The sequence below is a fragment of the Kryptolebias marmoratus genome, linkage group LG15, assembly GCF_001649575.2.
Source record: "Kryptolebias marmoratus isolate JLee-2015 linkage group LG15, ASM164957v2, whole genome shotgun sequence".
NCBI lineage: Eukaryota > Metazoa > Chordata > Actinopteri > Cyprinodontiformes > Rivulidae > Kryptolebias > Kryptolebias marmoratus.
The window spans coordinates 4,566,892-4,581,999 of record NC_051444.1 but is presented as its reverse complement, the minus strand read 5'-3'; the positions used below and the strand labels follow the sequence as shown (position 1 = coordinate 4,581,999).

General features: G+C 38.0%; 1 protein-coding gene across 2 annotated transcripts; it reads left to right on the top strand.

Moving 5' to 3' along the window:
- Positions 1-4,649: 4,649 nt before the first annotated feature.
- slc5a7a (solute carrier family 5 member 7a) lies at positions 4,650-12,615 on the top strand. 2 transcript variants are annotated; one of them, XM_037979683.1, is made up of 9 exons: positions 4,650-4,953; positions 5,428-5,653; positions 5,865-5,978; positions 6,710-6,865; positions 6,974-7,122; positions 7,438-7,581; positions 8,421-8,574; positions 10,293-10,510; positions 10,763-12,614. In XM_037979683.1, exons 2-9 carry the CDS (start codon positions 5,470-5,472, stop codon positions 11,435-11,437), a joined length of 1,794 nt encoding a protein of 597 aa, XP_037835611.1. In that variant the 5' UTR covers positions 4,650-4,953; positions 5,428-5,469; the 3' UTR covers positions 11,438-12,614. The 2 variants fall into 2 exon arrangements, with proteins under 2 accessions (XP_037835611.1, XP_037835612.1); XM_037979684.1 differs by lacking the exon at positions 4,650-4,953 and having other exon boundaries at positions 4,975-5,653; positions 10,763-12,615.
- The last annotated feature ends 2,493 nt before the right edge of the window (positions 12,616-15,108 follow it).

The following is a 15,108-nucleotide window of genomic DNA, read 5'->3' as shown; positions in this document are numbered from 1 at the left end:
AAATTAAACAAAATAAACATTTGAAATATATGAGTTTGTATGTAATGTATGAATATAATATACAAGTTTCACTTTTTAAATGGAATTACTGAAATCAATCTACTTTTTCATGATATTCTAATTTTATGACCAGCACCTGTAGATGAGCTTTGGATGTTTCTGAGTCAAAAAGTGATTCGATCCTCTGTCACCAGTGAGACAAACACATCCAACAACAGTAGTAGGAGAAATGTCCACGAGCTGGCAGTTTTAGAGCTTCTTCTACTGTCCAACGTTTTAAAATTTGATACAATATCACTCATATGGTTTTTATTATATTGTAAAGCAGCAAAGCCGTAGTCATTTTGAAACTGAGGACTTTAAATGTGCTGTTACAAAGATATTTATTATTTATAAACTATTCCTTTATATGACTGATCCAGCATGATGCAAACTCAGTGACTTGCATCACTTCCCTGGTCCCCTTACAGCAGTGAATTCTTGCTTTAGTCTTTTTTTCAAGCAGCTGACTGCTCCGTTTCTTTCAGGTCTCAGAGTTTCTGTAGATGCATTACTAGTTTTATTTCAATCATAACGATCTCTCTGTCACATTTTACATGCAAAGGGAAACAAATTAAGCATTTATTTTGATAATACGAAAATAAATCTATTTAAAAACGTGTTTTTATTTCAGTCAACTGCCTTTTTCAGCTTGACATAGAGAGCCGTGTCTCAGTTATTTAGATGAAGACAGCCACTTTGTGTTTCCTGCAGCTGATGCAGCTTCACTCGTGTTTGCAGAGCTTGGTTCAGGTCACAATCACTGAGGTAAGCCTGAAACAAATAAAAGCTTTTAGACCCGAGCGAACGATGCTGTACATATTTCCTTTTTGTAGCTAAACTGGCTTAGCTGTAAGATGTGAAATGATTGTAACAACTGAGTGTTCAGTTAGAATGTAAAATTTGTTAATAAAAGTAAAAACATGTAATATTTTTGTCTCGTTTCATTGCTCAACTACTAATGTAATGAAACCAAATGCTTTTTTTTTTTTAGTTTGCTCTCAGTGTTCAGGGAATCGGAGGCAAACCGCGTGGCGACCGTTTAGTTTGCATAAAGTTTATTATTGCAGCCTTTGATGTTTTCATGGAGTTTTTTCTGCTTTTCTGCTTGAAACAGATTTTGTCTGATGGCGTTTGTCCTTGTATGCCATTTCAATCAATATTTATAAAAATGCAAGATGATTTTACGGTTTTTGAGGATTTCAGGGCCAGAAATAAATACCTGCTGTTCTGTTAAAAATTCTCAACTTGTTCAAGATTCTTGTATTTCTTAAAAGAAAAAAAAACGTATTAGATTCCAGAAAATAGTTCCTGTAACACTCAGTAATCCAAACTAAGCCCTGCTCTGTATATATGCTAACAGAGGTTTACAGTCGTGCAGCGTAACACTAAATAAATGTCATTTTTTCACTTTTTTGAAGGAAAGATGAACTGATTTTTATGCATTTTTTAACTTAAAATTGAAGCATCTCCTCAACAAGTCTCAGTTCTTTAAAGCTTCTCTGTGAAAAGTTTTGTAAATTGTTGCTCAACGTCAGAAAATCATCAACACAATTCAACTGTTTTCAGAAAACTACATTTCCTCGAACGCATTTCCTATTTTATTTAACTTTTTTATGTTTCTCTTTTCCAGACTGTTTCTTTAGCATGAGTTTACATTTTTTAAATGCAATGAGACAATATTTGAAAATCTGACCTTGTGAAGATTTTTGTGCTTTTCAATAATTCACACAACATACGAATAAAACTGGGGTTTAGATTAGAAAATTAAAGAATTTTCTTTAAACCTACTCTTTCTTTTAACAGCCCGATAAATAAAATTTGAGTGCAGCTGCTTTAAGAAGCTCATGGTTACAAAAATCACAACTTAAATGTAAAGTTCATGTTCATCACTTTGATAGATTTTAGCTTTTCTAGGTTTTAACAAAGATGTTCATTTTCCCTATATATAACTTCATATAGTAAACTGACTTCAAATACTGAAAATAATAGTTAATTTTAAACCTTTGGCATAATGAAAATACTTTTATCAGCAGTCAGAGATATTAGATTTGACAGCAAAGTCATATTTTGGTGTAAAGAATCTTTAAGTCATAGTTTATTATATAATCTGTTGAATTAAAATGTGAATTTTGCTCTAAAAAGTATGGAGAAAAATCAGCCATTTTTGGATTAGTCAGCATGACAAGCAAACAAACTAACCTCAAACACTATAAAAGTGATTATTTTTAGGTAAAAATTTACAAAGTACATGTGTTTTTTATTGATATTATGCCGTTTACAATGTTTAGCACATTTTGTTGTTGTACAATAGTGCTTATTTTAAAGAGAACTGGTTGTTTTAGGTTCACAGACCTGCAAGAAAGCTGCTCTGGTTTCCTTCCACAGACAAAAAACATGCATGTTAGGTTATTTGGTAACTCTTAAATTGTCTTTTGGTGGGAATGAGAGCGTAAGAGCGTTTTAAAAGCAACACTTTGATTTGTAGTTTCACATCTGAGGTCGTCTGCAGCCAACTTGTTTGATTCTTAGTGAGTACAGACAACTTATAATACTATTGTTTAAATAAAAATGTAGAAGATCTGGGTAGAGTTTATTGGTTCCGTTATATCTGTTAAATTTCAGTAAATAATCCTGGTAAACATATGGTCATTTTTTTCCTTCTGGCTCTTTGGTTGCTTCACATGAAGCTAAAAATGTCTCTTGCTGCGTGTTTCTCTCCTTCTCCTTCACTCACTCGTTCTCAGACATGATGTTTGCTGCCAGCAGCAGCTGCTCATTAAACCTGCAGTCCTTGGGCTTTGAACAACTTACTTCTGTCTAAACATTCAAATGTGACAGTTTTTATTAAAGCACAGCCCAAAAGTGGTATTATTTTTGCTATTTGTTTATCAATGATCAGAGAAGATATTTATCCTTTGATTGTTTCTGTTATCCAACCACATTAATGTGAAGTTTAACACCAGAGTTTGGATTAAACGTGTCTTGAGGTCGTGCTCCAGCCGTCTATCCAGCAGGAAGCTTCCCAGCTGTCTGCTGCTGGTTTTATGTTTCTGGCAACAATCATTTGTCAGATGTCAAATAAAATCACAGTTTATTCAGTTTTAATCCAATAACTCAGTGTTTCTGACTCTCTCTTAAGATTTTTTTTTCTGCATTTGTTTTATTAGGTATAAATGTAAATCACCAAAATAAAACCCAGTCGAGCCTCTTAAGTTTGATAAATGTTTCCATCCAGACAAGACGTGTTATCAAAGAAAAGACATCTTGGACTTTATTACAACAGGGAGTAAAGTTATGATTCTAAAGCTTTATGTTGTTGAACATAATGCTGTTATTTGTGCCGCATCACAAAATCCAAAAATAAATTAAAAGCCTAGCATTCCTTGAAGGAATGCCTATCGCCCGCTGCCTCTTATGTCAGAGTTTTAGACTAAGATTATCTTAAACTGAGAAAGGATGAAGATTTAGTCATTTGGGTCAAACCCTGTAAACAGCATTATGAACTATCATGCAATATTGCAAGATCCTGTGTTGAGGATGCCTCTCAGCTACTACCACATGGAATTTTAGCTCAACATCTGCAAAACTGACTGACTTATAGCTAGTTTTATTTGCTAAAATCACTTAGCTGTGGTAGCCATCTTGAGTTGGCTAATCAGTTGTAAAATCTGTTCTGTGAGTTCGTGAAATATTTTGCTAAACTAATACACCCAGGCACTGGCAAAAACATTATCGCCCATTTGCCTTCAGCAGCTGGCATTAACTCACTTTTTTTTTTTTTGCTCACTTGTAGGAAATATTAGCAATTGCAACATAAAAAACTAATTAAACGAAATTTATTTGCTATTTTTGGCAACAGTTTGAGCAGAAATTGTCACCATCATAACCCTGAGACCAACCTGCCTCTGTCCGCGGTGCTGAAACCTTTCTGCTGCTCTGCCACAGGGGGGCGCTGCACGGTTCACACAAACCTGTCGCGTAAAAACATTGAAGTTCTCTACAGGAATGGATTTCTCCAAGTCCCTGTCTGTGGTTACTCTGGTGTGTGTGTGTGTGTGTGTGTGTTTAAAACAGTCAGGTTGTATCATTAAATCTCTCCGCGTGCTCTTCAGGATCCATCCTAATTGGATGTCTGCCAGTTTTGACAAGTTTCGTTCAGATAAAAACGACTTCAGGCAGCAGAGGTGGCCATTAAGTGGATGGAGCTCACTGATGTATTTCTTGAAGGGAAGTGGTATTAACACTTAAGAGTCTTCTAATTGCTTAAATGTGGGGAGTGTTTTTAATTTTATTTTATTTTTACAGAGGAAAATTGACTGTTTCTCCTTGGAAAGATGGTGGAGATGTACAGCTGTAAATTTTAAATATATATTCTTGCCTCCATGTGTTTCCGGCGTCTCCATCCTGCTGTAAAGTTGCGGGTGTTGCTGTGATAAAAGGCCACACCAGATGCGCTCCGGGCGCGCGGTTATCACGCACGGACTTGCAAGACGTAAAACTAAGAAAAAAACAAAACAAAAAAAACCCCAAATGATTGATTATCCAATGTGATTGTGAAACTTTAAAACCTGATCAAGTTCGAGTGGGTCTTTTTTTTTCAGGGAAGGACGTCCACGTTATTGGGTGGAGGAATCTCCCCACCCTCCTCCAGTCAGATCAGCAGAGAACATCGTGACGTGTTTCTGTGCACGGAGCTCATTAGGAGGGACTGTTAGTGTCTCTGACGCGCGACTCGAGTCCTCTGACGGCATCTGGCTCCTTATAAGCCTCAGTAAGTCACCCAGGAGACCCCCACCACCGCTCTCTGTCCCCCGCGGATCACAGAGGGGCGACGGATTTTTACCAACCTGTAACTGTGATGCGCCTTTTTTCCTTCAGGTGCGCCGGCACATGACTCTACCAGTCCTCCAGGTAAGTTAGATAGATAGATAGATAGATAGATAGATAGATAGATAGATAGATAGATAGATAGATAGATAGATAGATAGATCATATTTTATTAGGATGACTTTCGTGCGTAAATACGCACGAGTCGTTCAGGCTCAGACTTTAGAAATTATTTTTTGAACTCTTACGGATTCTTTTATAGTTTATCACAGCGTCTTTGAGCTTTTAGATGAGATCTTTAAAACCTCCAAATGCACAAAAAGCTCCAAGTACGAAAATATCTTTGATTCTGAAGCATTTTCATTATAAACTTTTCGTACTTTTTTAACACGTTAAGATGGATTTGGACAGTATTTTCAAAGCTCAGACAAGAGAAACCAATTTTTGTGCTTTTTTTTTATTCCGTCGGGCAGCCTTGGACCATTTTTGTAACTTCACATCACATATTTCCAAGCAGAATTATTTGTTTCCATCCCGTTTTTTCCCGCGCCCGTCCAGGTCTTCATGCCTTCCAGCTCCTAGCAGAAGACCGCTGCGACAATGGCCATCCACGTGGAGGGGCTCGTGGCCATCGCCTTCTTCTACCTGCTGATCCTGTTCGTGGGCATCTGGGCGGCGTGGAAGAACAAGCACTCCGGGGAGGCGCAGGGCACCGACCGCAGCGAAACCATCATGGTGGGGGGCAGAGACATCGGGCTGTTTGTTGGCGGATTCACCATGACAGGTGGAGCTCAGGGCATGTTTTTAACCCCAGAAACGGATTCACTGTTACAGTTTGGTGTGTTTTTAAAGACATATTATTATGCTGCAGAAGGAAAAAAAAAGATTTCGTTCTTAAAAATAAGTTTCTTTGGAAACCTTTGAGATTATTTTATGTTTTACAGTTTCCATTTTTTTTGATCTTCAGCCTGATTTGTGCTTTCTGTGGTTTCCAGCGACCTGGGTTGGAGGGGGGTACATCAATGGCACAGCTGAGTACGTCTACCTGCCGGATTATGGTCTGGCCTGGGCTCAAGCCCCCTTCGGATACGCGCTCAGCCTGGTTGTTGGTGAGGGCTTTTCCTTTAGTCTTTGGTTTTCAGCATGACGTACAGTAAAAATATAACTAATGATGAGACCAGGTCATATGTTCATGGGTTTCTGTCTGTTCTCACTGACACAAACCCAGAAATTAAACCTTTCTCCACATAGCTGATTAAAAGTTGTTTTTAGAGTTAATCTAATCCTCACATCTGGTCTTTTTTTTTTTTTTTATCTCATTAGAGGAGGCCACTAAAGTTGTTCATAAAGTTTTAAAAATTATCAGTGTACTTTTCATATTATCGCATGCCACCGAAACGTTAAGCATTTGGTTTATGTCTGTCTGCTAGCAAAATATCTCCTGAACCACAGCACAGATTTTAATGAAACCTTCAGGATTTAATCATAAGATAAACACCTACAACTGATTAACTTTTGGAGTTACCACCATTCAAGATGGCGGCTACAGTCAGCTGACCTTAGGACACACAATAATGACCTAGTATTCATTCATTCAAGGAATACCTGTCTTTCATTGTTTTATTTATTTGTTTATTTATTGTGCTAATCTAATCCTGATCTGGTCTTTTGTTGATCCATGAAAGGAGACACTAAAGTTCTACAGAAAGAAATATTTTTATTTCTCATGTTTGTTGTTGTCGTTTAATTTTGTCATGAAGGTTTTACTTTGGAGCCTTGTTCTAACTGGGATCTGTGGGAGCTGTAAGCCTCAGTTCTCGGTGCTCACTCTTTGTCCCAGGTGGTCTTTTTTTCGCCAAGCCCATGCGCTCCAGGGGTTACGTCACCATGTTGGACCCGTTCCAGCAGCTGTATGGAAAACGTATGGGGGGCCTTCTCTTCATACCCGCACTCATGGGGGAGATTTTCTGGTCCGCTGCCATCTTATCTGCCCTCGGTTAGTTTGTTCCTCTGCAAACCTACAAAATAAAAGCTTGTTCTTGTATAATAAAAGCTCAGGTTGTGTTAGGAGTCATGATGTCCTTCCTTCTGTTCACGACTTTAGGAGCCACTCTGAGCGTCATCGTGGACATCAATATTAAGATGTCGGTGGTGATCTCCGCACTCATTGCGATCTTTTACACCCTGGTTGGAGGGCTGTACTCTGTGGCCTACACCGACGTGGTGCAGCTCTTCTGTATCTTTGTTGGCCTGGTAGGTTCAGTTTGACGTGTTTTTCTTTTTTAAATTTCCTTTTTGCAATCAGATTTACTCATCCTGAAAAGTAAATATGCCAAATACTTCACTAAAATATTCATGAACGCATTTTTATACAAGCAAATAAAATTTAATTGTAGCCTGACTGTTAATTTTTTACATTCTCAACTGAATAACTTTGATAAATTGCATTTCCCCTGGTGAGAAATCTTTTATCCTCCTTTTTACTTAAAGTTCTGCAATCTCATTTGTAATACACCAATCATTTTTAATGCAAATGTTTCCTTTTCTGTGTTTTGAACCTGTTTGCAGTGGATCAGCGTCCCCTTTGCTCTGACCAACCCTGCGGTGTCAGACATCACCGTCACCGCAGTGAAGCAGGTTTATCAGTCGCCATGGAGAGGCAGCGTCAGGAAGGAAGACACCTGGATTTGGATCGACAACTTCTGTCTCCTGGTGCAGTATCCACCTCGTCTCGCATTTTTCACATTTTAAAACTAAAGTTTTAGGTCTAAAACAACTTCTGCTGGTGAAGTTTAAGAATAAGATGGTGTATTTGTCGAGTTCACCTTTTAAAAAGGAGAACTTCGGCTTCACGACCTGAACTCATTATTTCTTATTTGTTATTTTAAAGTAAATCGTTAAAAATTCACCAGAAAAAAAATGTTTCTTTTTAATAAAATCTCTAATGAGCTGCAAAATTTAATGATAGATGGTTATGAAAATCTGTTCATTTATTTTAACAGAAACAGATGTTTAACTAATTGCTTAATTTTCCCTTTACCTTTATTTAAATTGTAATACATTTTACAGTGAAAACAATGAATTTTTCTAAGAAAAGTGTCTCCATCTTGTCTTGTCTGGTATTTTTCATAAATTTAATTAAATAAATGGGAACAAATTGTGTCTTTGTGACAGGCTGCTGGTATCAAAGAGCCAAAAGATCCAATTTAAAATTAGTTCTTTGCTAAGTTGTCTGTTGTGTGTCGACAGAACATGAGTTTAGAAGTCTGAATGATTCAATGATTAATTGGCTTCACAAACAAACAAAAAAAATCCTCTAAAAAAGATCAGATGAAAATAAAAGAAGAAAGAAACTTCGAAAACCTTTCAGAAAGCCTGGAGAATTACTGATCTTTAACAGATTAGTCTGATCTTTGGAGGCAAAGTGTAAAAAAAATACAAATGACTCAAAACTTTCACACTTCTGTAACCGTGGCTTTCCTGCTTTAAAAACGAAACTAGCCTGACATGACAGATATTAGTTTTAAGAAAGTGTTTCATTTTTGCTGCAGATGCTGGGAGGAATTCCCTGGCAAGTGTATTTTCAGAGGGTGCTCTCGGCGTCCTCTGCCACCTACGCACAGGTTCTCTCCTTCCTGGCTGCGTTCGGGTGCCTCGTCATGGCCGTGCCATCCGTTCTCATCGGAGCCATCGGGGCCTCCACAGGTAAGATTCTGTGTGTGTGTTTGTTTTAGGGGGAGGCTCTGGATGGGTCCTTGTTGCCCTTAGATCTGAGAGAGCCTGGTAAATAGCAGCTGCTTCATCTCATCCATAATGAAGCAGCAATCCGCTTAATAACCACATTGGTTTGTAAATATTACATTAGAAGGAGGCAAGGGACCAAATTAGTGCTGTGATCTCCAGACTTTTAGGCATCAAATTCTGTAAAAACACAACTATATGTTTTTTTTTCTTGCACTAAACTATGAGATAAATTGTCAGTAGTTTGTTCATTTAAGTTTGCTGATGGGTTAACAGGAACTTTGTTAGAAACAAAGATAAAATAAGAAGTTTAATATTCAGGTGCAGCTATATTTCACACCTGAATGTATCGTTGCTGTTTAAGGTTTACAGACGCAGATAAATTTGTTTGTACTCTACTGTTAAAAGAAGAAAAACACAAATATTGAAATAACTTGAAACTGACAACAGTAATAATAAGGTAAAAATACTGAAAATGAATCAATTAAAAACAGTCATTGCTTTTTAATTTTGGTTCAACTGAATTCTTTTAAAAAACAAACTAATGAAACTAGCTTTGACAAAAAGGATGGTGTCACTAGAAAAGATGGGACATGTTAAACTAAGGTGTGTCCTGTAGTCTGCATCACAAGTCATCAGTCTTATAATCAGTCTTGAGAGGTAGTCACAGTGCTGTTTGGTGTCATGGTGTGTACCACACTGGACATGGAGCACAGAAAGCTGAGGACAGAGTTGTCTCCGGAGCTTAGGAAGAAGCTGATTGAGCAGCATGTTGAAGGTAAAAGCTTTAAGACCATCTCCAAGCAGCTGGATGATCCTGTGACTACAGCAGATTATTCAGAAGGATAAGGTCCACAGGACTGGAGACAACCTCCCTGGATGTGACTGCAAGAGGAAAACTGATGACAAATTCAAGAGAAGGATCATATGAATGGTGACCAAAGAGCCCAGAACAACTTCCAAAGAGCTGAGAGCTGAGCTCCAAGGTCAAAGGTCATCAGTGTCATACAATCAGTCACTGTTTGAGTCAAAGTGGACTTAATGGAAGACAACTGAGGAGGATATCAAATCATAAAAAGACAGACAGAGGAGACTGTTTTTTGGACAAAAGGGATAAAACTGGAGCTTTTTGTCAACAAATCCCATCATCTCTATGTTCAGAGACCCAAAATGAAAGAAAGAAAAGAACCCTGGACCTACAGTGGAACATGGAGGCTCGGTTCTGTTCTGGAGCTGCTTTGATCAGACACAGGGTGTCCTAACAAGGCCTTCTGGACCCAGATGTGCTGCCCGTTGTCATAATGCTTGGTCTCAGTCGCAGGTCATGGGTTCTCCAACAGGATAATGACCCAAAAACACCAAGAATGGGTCAGAACCAAACATCGAACTGTTCTGAAGTGGCCTTCTGAGCCCTGATCTAAATCCTATTAAACATCCGTGGAAGAGACAATTCAAAAGATGTCAGATTTATTTGTCAATTTTGAGGTATTTCAGAGAGCTTTGTGAGTTTTTATTTCTTTAACAAAAGAGTACAAACGAATGCATCTACCTCTGAACAAGTTGCATTTAGAAAGTCTAATTGTGAATGACATCATATCTGTTTATGTCAGTAAATGCGTTACCTGGGGAAAAGTTAAATGTTTTTTGTAATGATGTTAATTGATATTTTTCCTGTTATTTAGACTGGAACCAAACTAGCTATGGTACCATTCCTCCTAAAGAGAAGGACGAAGCAGACATGATTCTCCCCATCGTGCTCCAACATCTTTGTCCACCGTTTGTTTCTTTTTTTGGTTTGGGGGCAGTGTCTGCAGCCGTCATGTCCTCTGCAGACTCCTCCATCCTTTCAGCCAGCTCCATGTTTGCGAGAAACATCTACCAGCTGGCCTTCAGGCAGTCAGTGAGTACATGTGTCTGTTTTGACCATCTTTACACTGATGGGTTTTTTTTTATTTATAGTTTGCCTTTTTTATATTTAGTCATTCTACACATCAAAAGATTATATAGACCTCTTTGGTGTGTGGATTTATCTGTACTTTTTCATGTTTGCCTTATTTTGGTCCACCAACCAACCCTGCAGACTTTTGAAGGGATGTTTTTTGTTTGTTACACATGTCAGAAACTTATTTACCCCTCCTCTCTGTCTCCTCAGGCATCTGACCGTGAGATTGTATGGGTGATGCGGATCACAATCTTTGTGTTTGGCGGTCTCGCCACCGTGATGGCTCTGGTCACCGGCACTGTTTACGGCCTCTGGTACCTGAGCTCAGACCTTGTTTACGTCATCATCTTCCCCCAGCTGCTCAGTGTTCTCTTCGTCAAGGGCACCAACACATACGGGTCGGTGGCTGCGTACCTGTTCGGCCTGGTTCTGCGTATAGGTGGCGGTGAACCCTACCTGCAGCTGCCTCCTTTCATTTATTACCCTGGCTGGACGACGGAACAGCGGAAACACCACATCACAGGAGAAATGGAGGAAATCGTCATACAGAAGTTCCCCTTTAAGACCGTCTCCATGTTGGCCTCCTTTCTTGGGAACTTTGCTTTCTCCTACCTGGCAAAGTATTTGTTTGAGAGCGGGAAGATTTCACACAAGTACGACTTTCTCGATGCGGTGGTGTCCAGACACAGCGGAGAGATAATGGATAAGACCACACTCGTAACCCGCGGCAACAACATCGGGCTGTCGGAGATGGTGTCCGTCAAACCGAGGCTGAGCGTGACCTTGGCGGCTGCCTTCACCCGCCGTGACACGCTACCGACAGAAACGGTGGAGGAGGAGGAGGAGGAGTCCAGTCCTGACTCCTCCCACCATGAGGAGGAATGACGAAGCCAGGATTTTATTTAAAAAATAAAAACAAAAACAGCCTGAGTGCCTGACTGAACTGGCAGGGAGCCAAAAGTCCACAGGCAAATATCCCCCCTCCCCTCCCCTCCCCGGGACTATAAAGTACTTGTACACCAAAATGGATAAGCACCACATTTCAGGATATAAAATATGTAACGTAACTGCTTGCCCACCGTCTACACACAGGCTTTTCATGAATTAAAGCAAAACAACACACACACGACTACAGTCATAGTCCTTATAGATAGTTGTACTGCATATTTTCATTTTAAACTAGATTTCAGGTCTATATAAAGTTTAATTAATCCAATCTTTCATAGTTCCTGGAAAAAAAAAATTGACCAAATTAATTCTCACAGAAGATTCTGATTATTTTACAGACAGAAAGATGTAAAAAAATGTTAAAAATGTTTATAAGAAGTGACAGCACAACCACTAATCATAAGGGAACCAGTCACAAAAAAGCAATAATTCATGTACACACTTTAACACAGGCATTTATTATGATTCTGACACTAGAAATACAATAAATCATCAAAAACAAAGAAAAGAAAACATGATTTAATGTGTCAATTCAAACATTCTCACAGACAAGCACGCTTTTTTTTTATATTAATAACAATAAATATACAAGGACAGTGAATCGTGAAAAAATACAATCAACACATTGTGCTGTGTAGAAAAATCTATAACTAGAAATTATCGTAGCTGACAAAGATTAGTGCACATTCTTGTTGATGTCAGGTCTAGAAACTGTTTTAGAAAAAAATGTGTGGCTTAGTGTTTTTCTGCTGCCTTAAAGATGCTCATAAAAAAGTATAAATATATTTATTTCCATGGTTCTGTTCAGATTCTAATCCAACTTTATGAATGTAACGTCTAAGATCCAGTTCTTCTTTAACTGCTTTTTTCTTCACGTTTTATTAAGAGTGAGTGATGGAGAGCAGGTCGCTCAGAGGCTCAGCAGCAATGATTAGATTATTTATTTGTGACATGTATATTTGTATATATACAATATAAGGATAATATATATAAATATTGTTAAATATTGGTGGTTAAAATATATCAGATGGGAAAAAGATGTCTAAATGTTTATTTAGTTTTAAGGTCTTAAAAAAAATCACACAATAAAAAAGGGAAGAATTATAAAATATATGTATATCTTTTTTTTTCTTTTTGTAAATGGATTCTTTTGTGCCAGGAGTTGTGTTTCGGATCGTTGTACATCTTTGCAGTCATATTAGATATATGGTATTTTCCGTTTCTTCATTTGTTTATGATGCCAAAGCAGGAAGAGAACTCTTTTATGTTGTTGGTTTTATCACAAAATGTTCAATGAGTTCCTGAAACCTGAGGAGGAAAGAAAAAGACAGCTTGCCACTGACTTTTATTCATTGTTGCTCACCATTTAAAAAGACAAAAAATAAAATAAAATCATAACAGAAGAAGAAAAGAATAGGAAAACGTAAACCACTGCAATTATTTTGCTCTAAGTTTTAATAAAAATATAAAACTGGTCACGTATTTTGAACAAACACCAGGTTTAAAAGACAAACAAACCCACCTAATGACAGACAGACAAAAACCAGATGAGTTAACTTTAAAATCAGAGGTGAAAAAGTCATAACAGAGCGAAGCTGCGGGCAGCAGGGGTGTGGAGGGTGCTGCAGCACACCATGATGAATGTGAGTGGAAATGAATGCCCAAATGCAAACTTAAAGAATGAATTTTAAAAAATGAATAAAAATTAGTGCTGCACATGTTTAAATTCCAATAACACTCTGATAAAATTATAATTCCGTTTAGAAAACCAGCTCAGTTATTCTTTGACTATGTGCAAAACTTTACAACCACTTAAAACCCATAAAAAAACTGAGGCTTTATAGAAGCTGTCTATCCCAAATATGCATGTTTTTAATGTCCATATTCCCAAAAGACAACATGCACTGACAGTGTGTATATTTGGCATTGTTGGTGTTTAGGATCTAATAAATTCATACAGCATCTTCAAACTGACATAAGTTCCCACAACGATGTAAAACAGACTTATTCCTGCCTTTTTGTTTATTTTACTGCTTTTGAACAATCCACGCTTTGTCAAGCTGCTCTTAATCACGTCAACATTTTTGTTTCAGCTTAAAGTTGCTCCATTAGATTTGATTTTGAATGCTGTCAGTCATCCTCCTTTTTTTAAAACATGTCATTTTTTTCCTTTAAGAAAAACCTCTGTAGAGGAATTTGCCGGTCTGAGCTCCGTCTCCTCTGTCGGGCCTTTCAGCGAGCTGGACGGTAGACAACATGTCAGAAAACGTGACTGAAATTACAATCGCTTGGCTTGCATCTTTGTCCCCCTCCTTGTCCACGGTGAAAGACAGCATCCTAAAATAACTCTCCTCTCTGCTTATTTACTTTAAGTGCTGCTCTCTCTCTCTCTTTGGTTTTCAACTCAGGGTGGAACCACGTGACGATGGGTGGGGCAAGAAAGATGGACGGAAGGTGGGAGCAGAAGAAGCCCAAATGGCGTCCATTCCCAGAGCAGGAATGACGCAAGTGCGCCATTCATCCTCTGCGTCTCGTTGCCGACCTCTTCGATGTCCTTGGGAACGAAGACCAATCTCATAAAAACGAAGAGAGGGTGGAGGAAGAGAAAGAGTCCTGTCTCCATTCACAGAAAGTGCCTCTGAGAGCACTCATGATAATTAACAATTATGATACAAAATGTCTCTTGTCCAAAAGTCAATCCATTTATTTGGGGCTTTACGGGAGGCGAGGGGATCATTGGGGGAACGGTTTGAGCGTGTTGGAAACAAACCAAATCTGATCCATTCATGGCGACAAGTTATATTTAGAACGCCCTAAAAAGCAGTTTGTTTGTTTTTTTCTTCTTGTTGTGAATAATTACCACTTGGTAAAGAAATTTATTTCATTTTTATTTTAAACAACCCTTTCAAGCAGCTTCTGTTAATCAAATTTAAAGATAATTAAATAAAAGGTTTGCAAGGATTTCAGGGCATGTTGTCTAGAAGATATGGGATCAAACCATTTGTCTTTCCTGCATTTAACCAACTTCTTATTGACCTTGTTTTCCCAGACAAACCTTTAAAGAAAAATAAAAGAGATTCTTAGACTGAAGACCTCACTTTCCTTCAACGAGGACCCGAGGAGATGAGATTACTGAGAGCAGATGCTGCATTAAGATAAACATGACGTGTGGCAGATGGAGATGACTTTGGAGAGAAGACAAGAAAATCTGAGCTCCAGGTATCAAAGCACTTGTTGAATTAAGGAGGATTTGGTTTTAGTTTGTTTTTGATAATTTCCTGATTCATGAGTAGATAAATAATAAATACATGATCAGAAAATTATATAGTTTAACCTTCTTCTTTAGCAAGAAGTCTTCTTAAAGTCTAGGCTATGAAAAACATGCCAGTTTTTACTGTTTTTTAAGCTCATAAAACACTTCATTTGCTAATAATAAACCTCCATGTTTTTGCATTATACTATTCAGTTTTTGCATGCAACTCAACACGTAAAAAGTGTATTTTTCTCTTAAAGTACAGTAGTAATATTTCTTAATGTAAGTCTGGAATAAGTAAAGTGTGATTCAGTCGTACAACGCTGGTCTCTGCAGCGGTTTTCTAAATATTGTG

Bases quoted from the DNA above. Each gene is read 5' to 3' on its own strand.
- slc5a7a (XM_037979684.1), top strand. From the start codon at position 5,470: ATGGCCATCCACGTGGAGGGGCTCGTGGCCATCGCCTTCTTCTACCTG. The intron at 6,866-6,973 runs GTTAGTTTGTTC...TCACGACTTTAG, and splicing joins TGCCATCTTATCTGCCCTCG to GAGCCACTCTGAGCGTCATC. The intron at 7,582-8,420 runs GTGCAGTATCCA...TTTTTGCTGCAG, and splicing joins TCGACAACTTCTGTCTCCTG to ATGCTGGGAGGAATTCCCTG.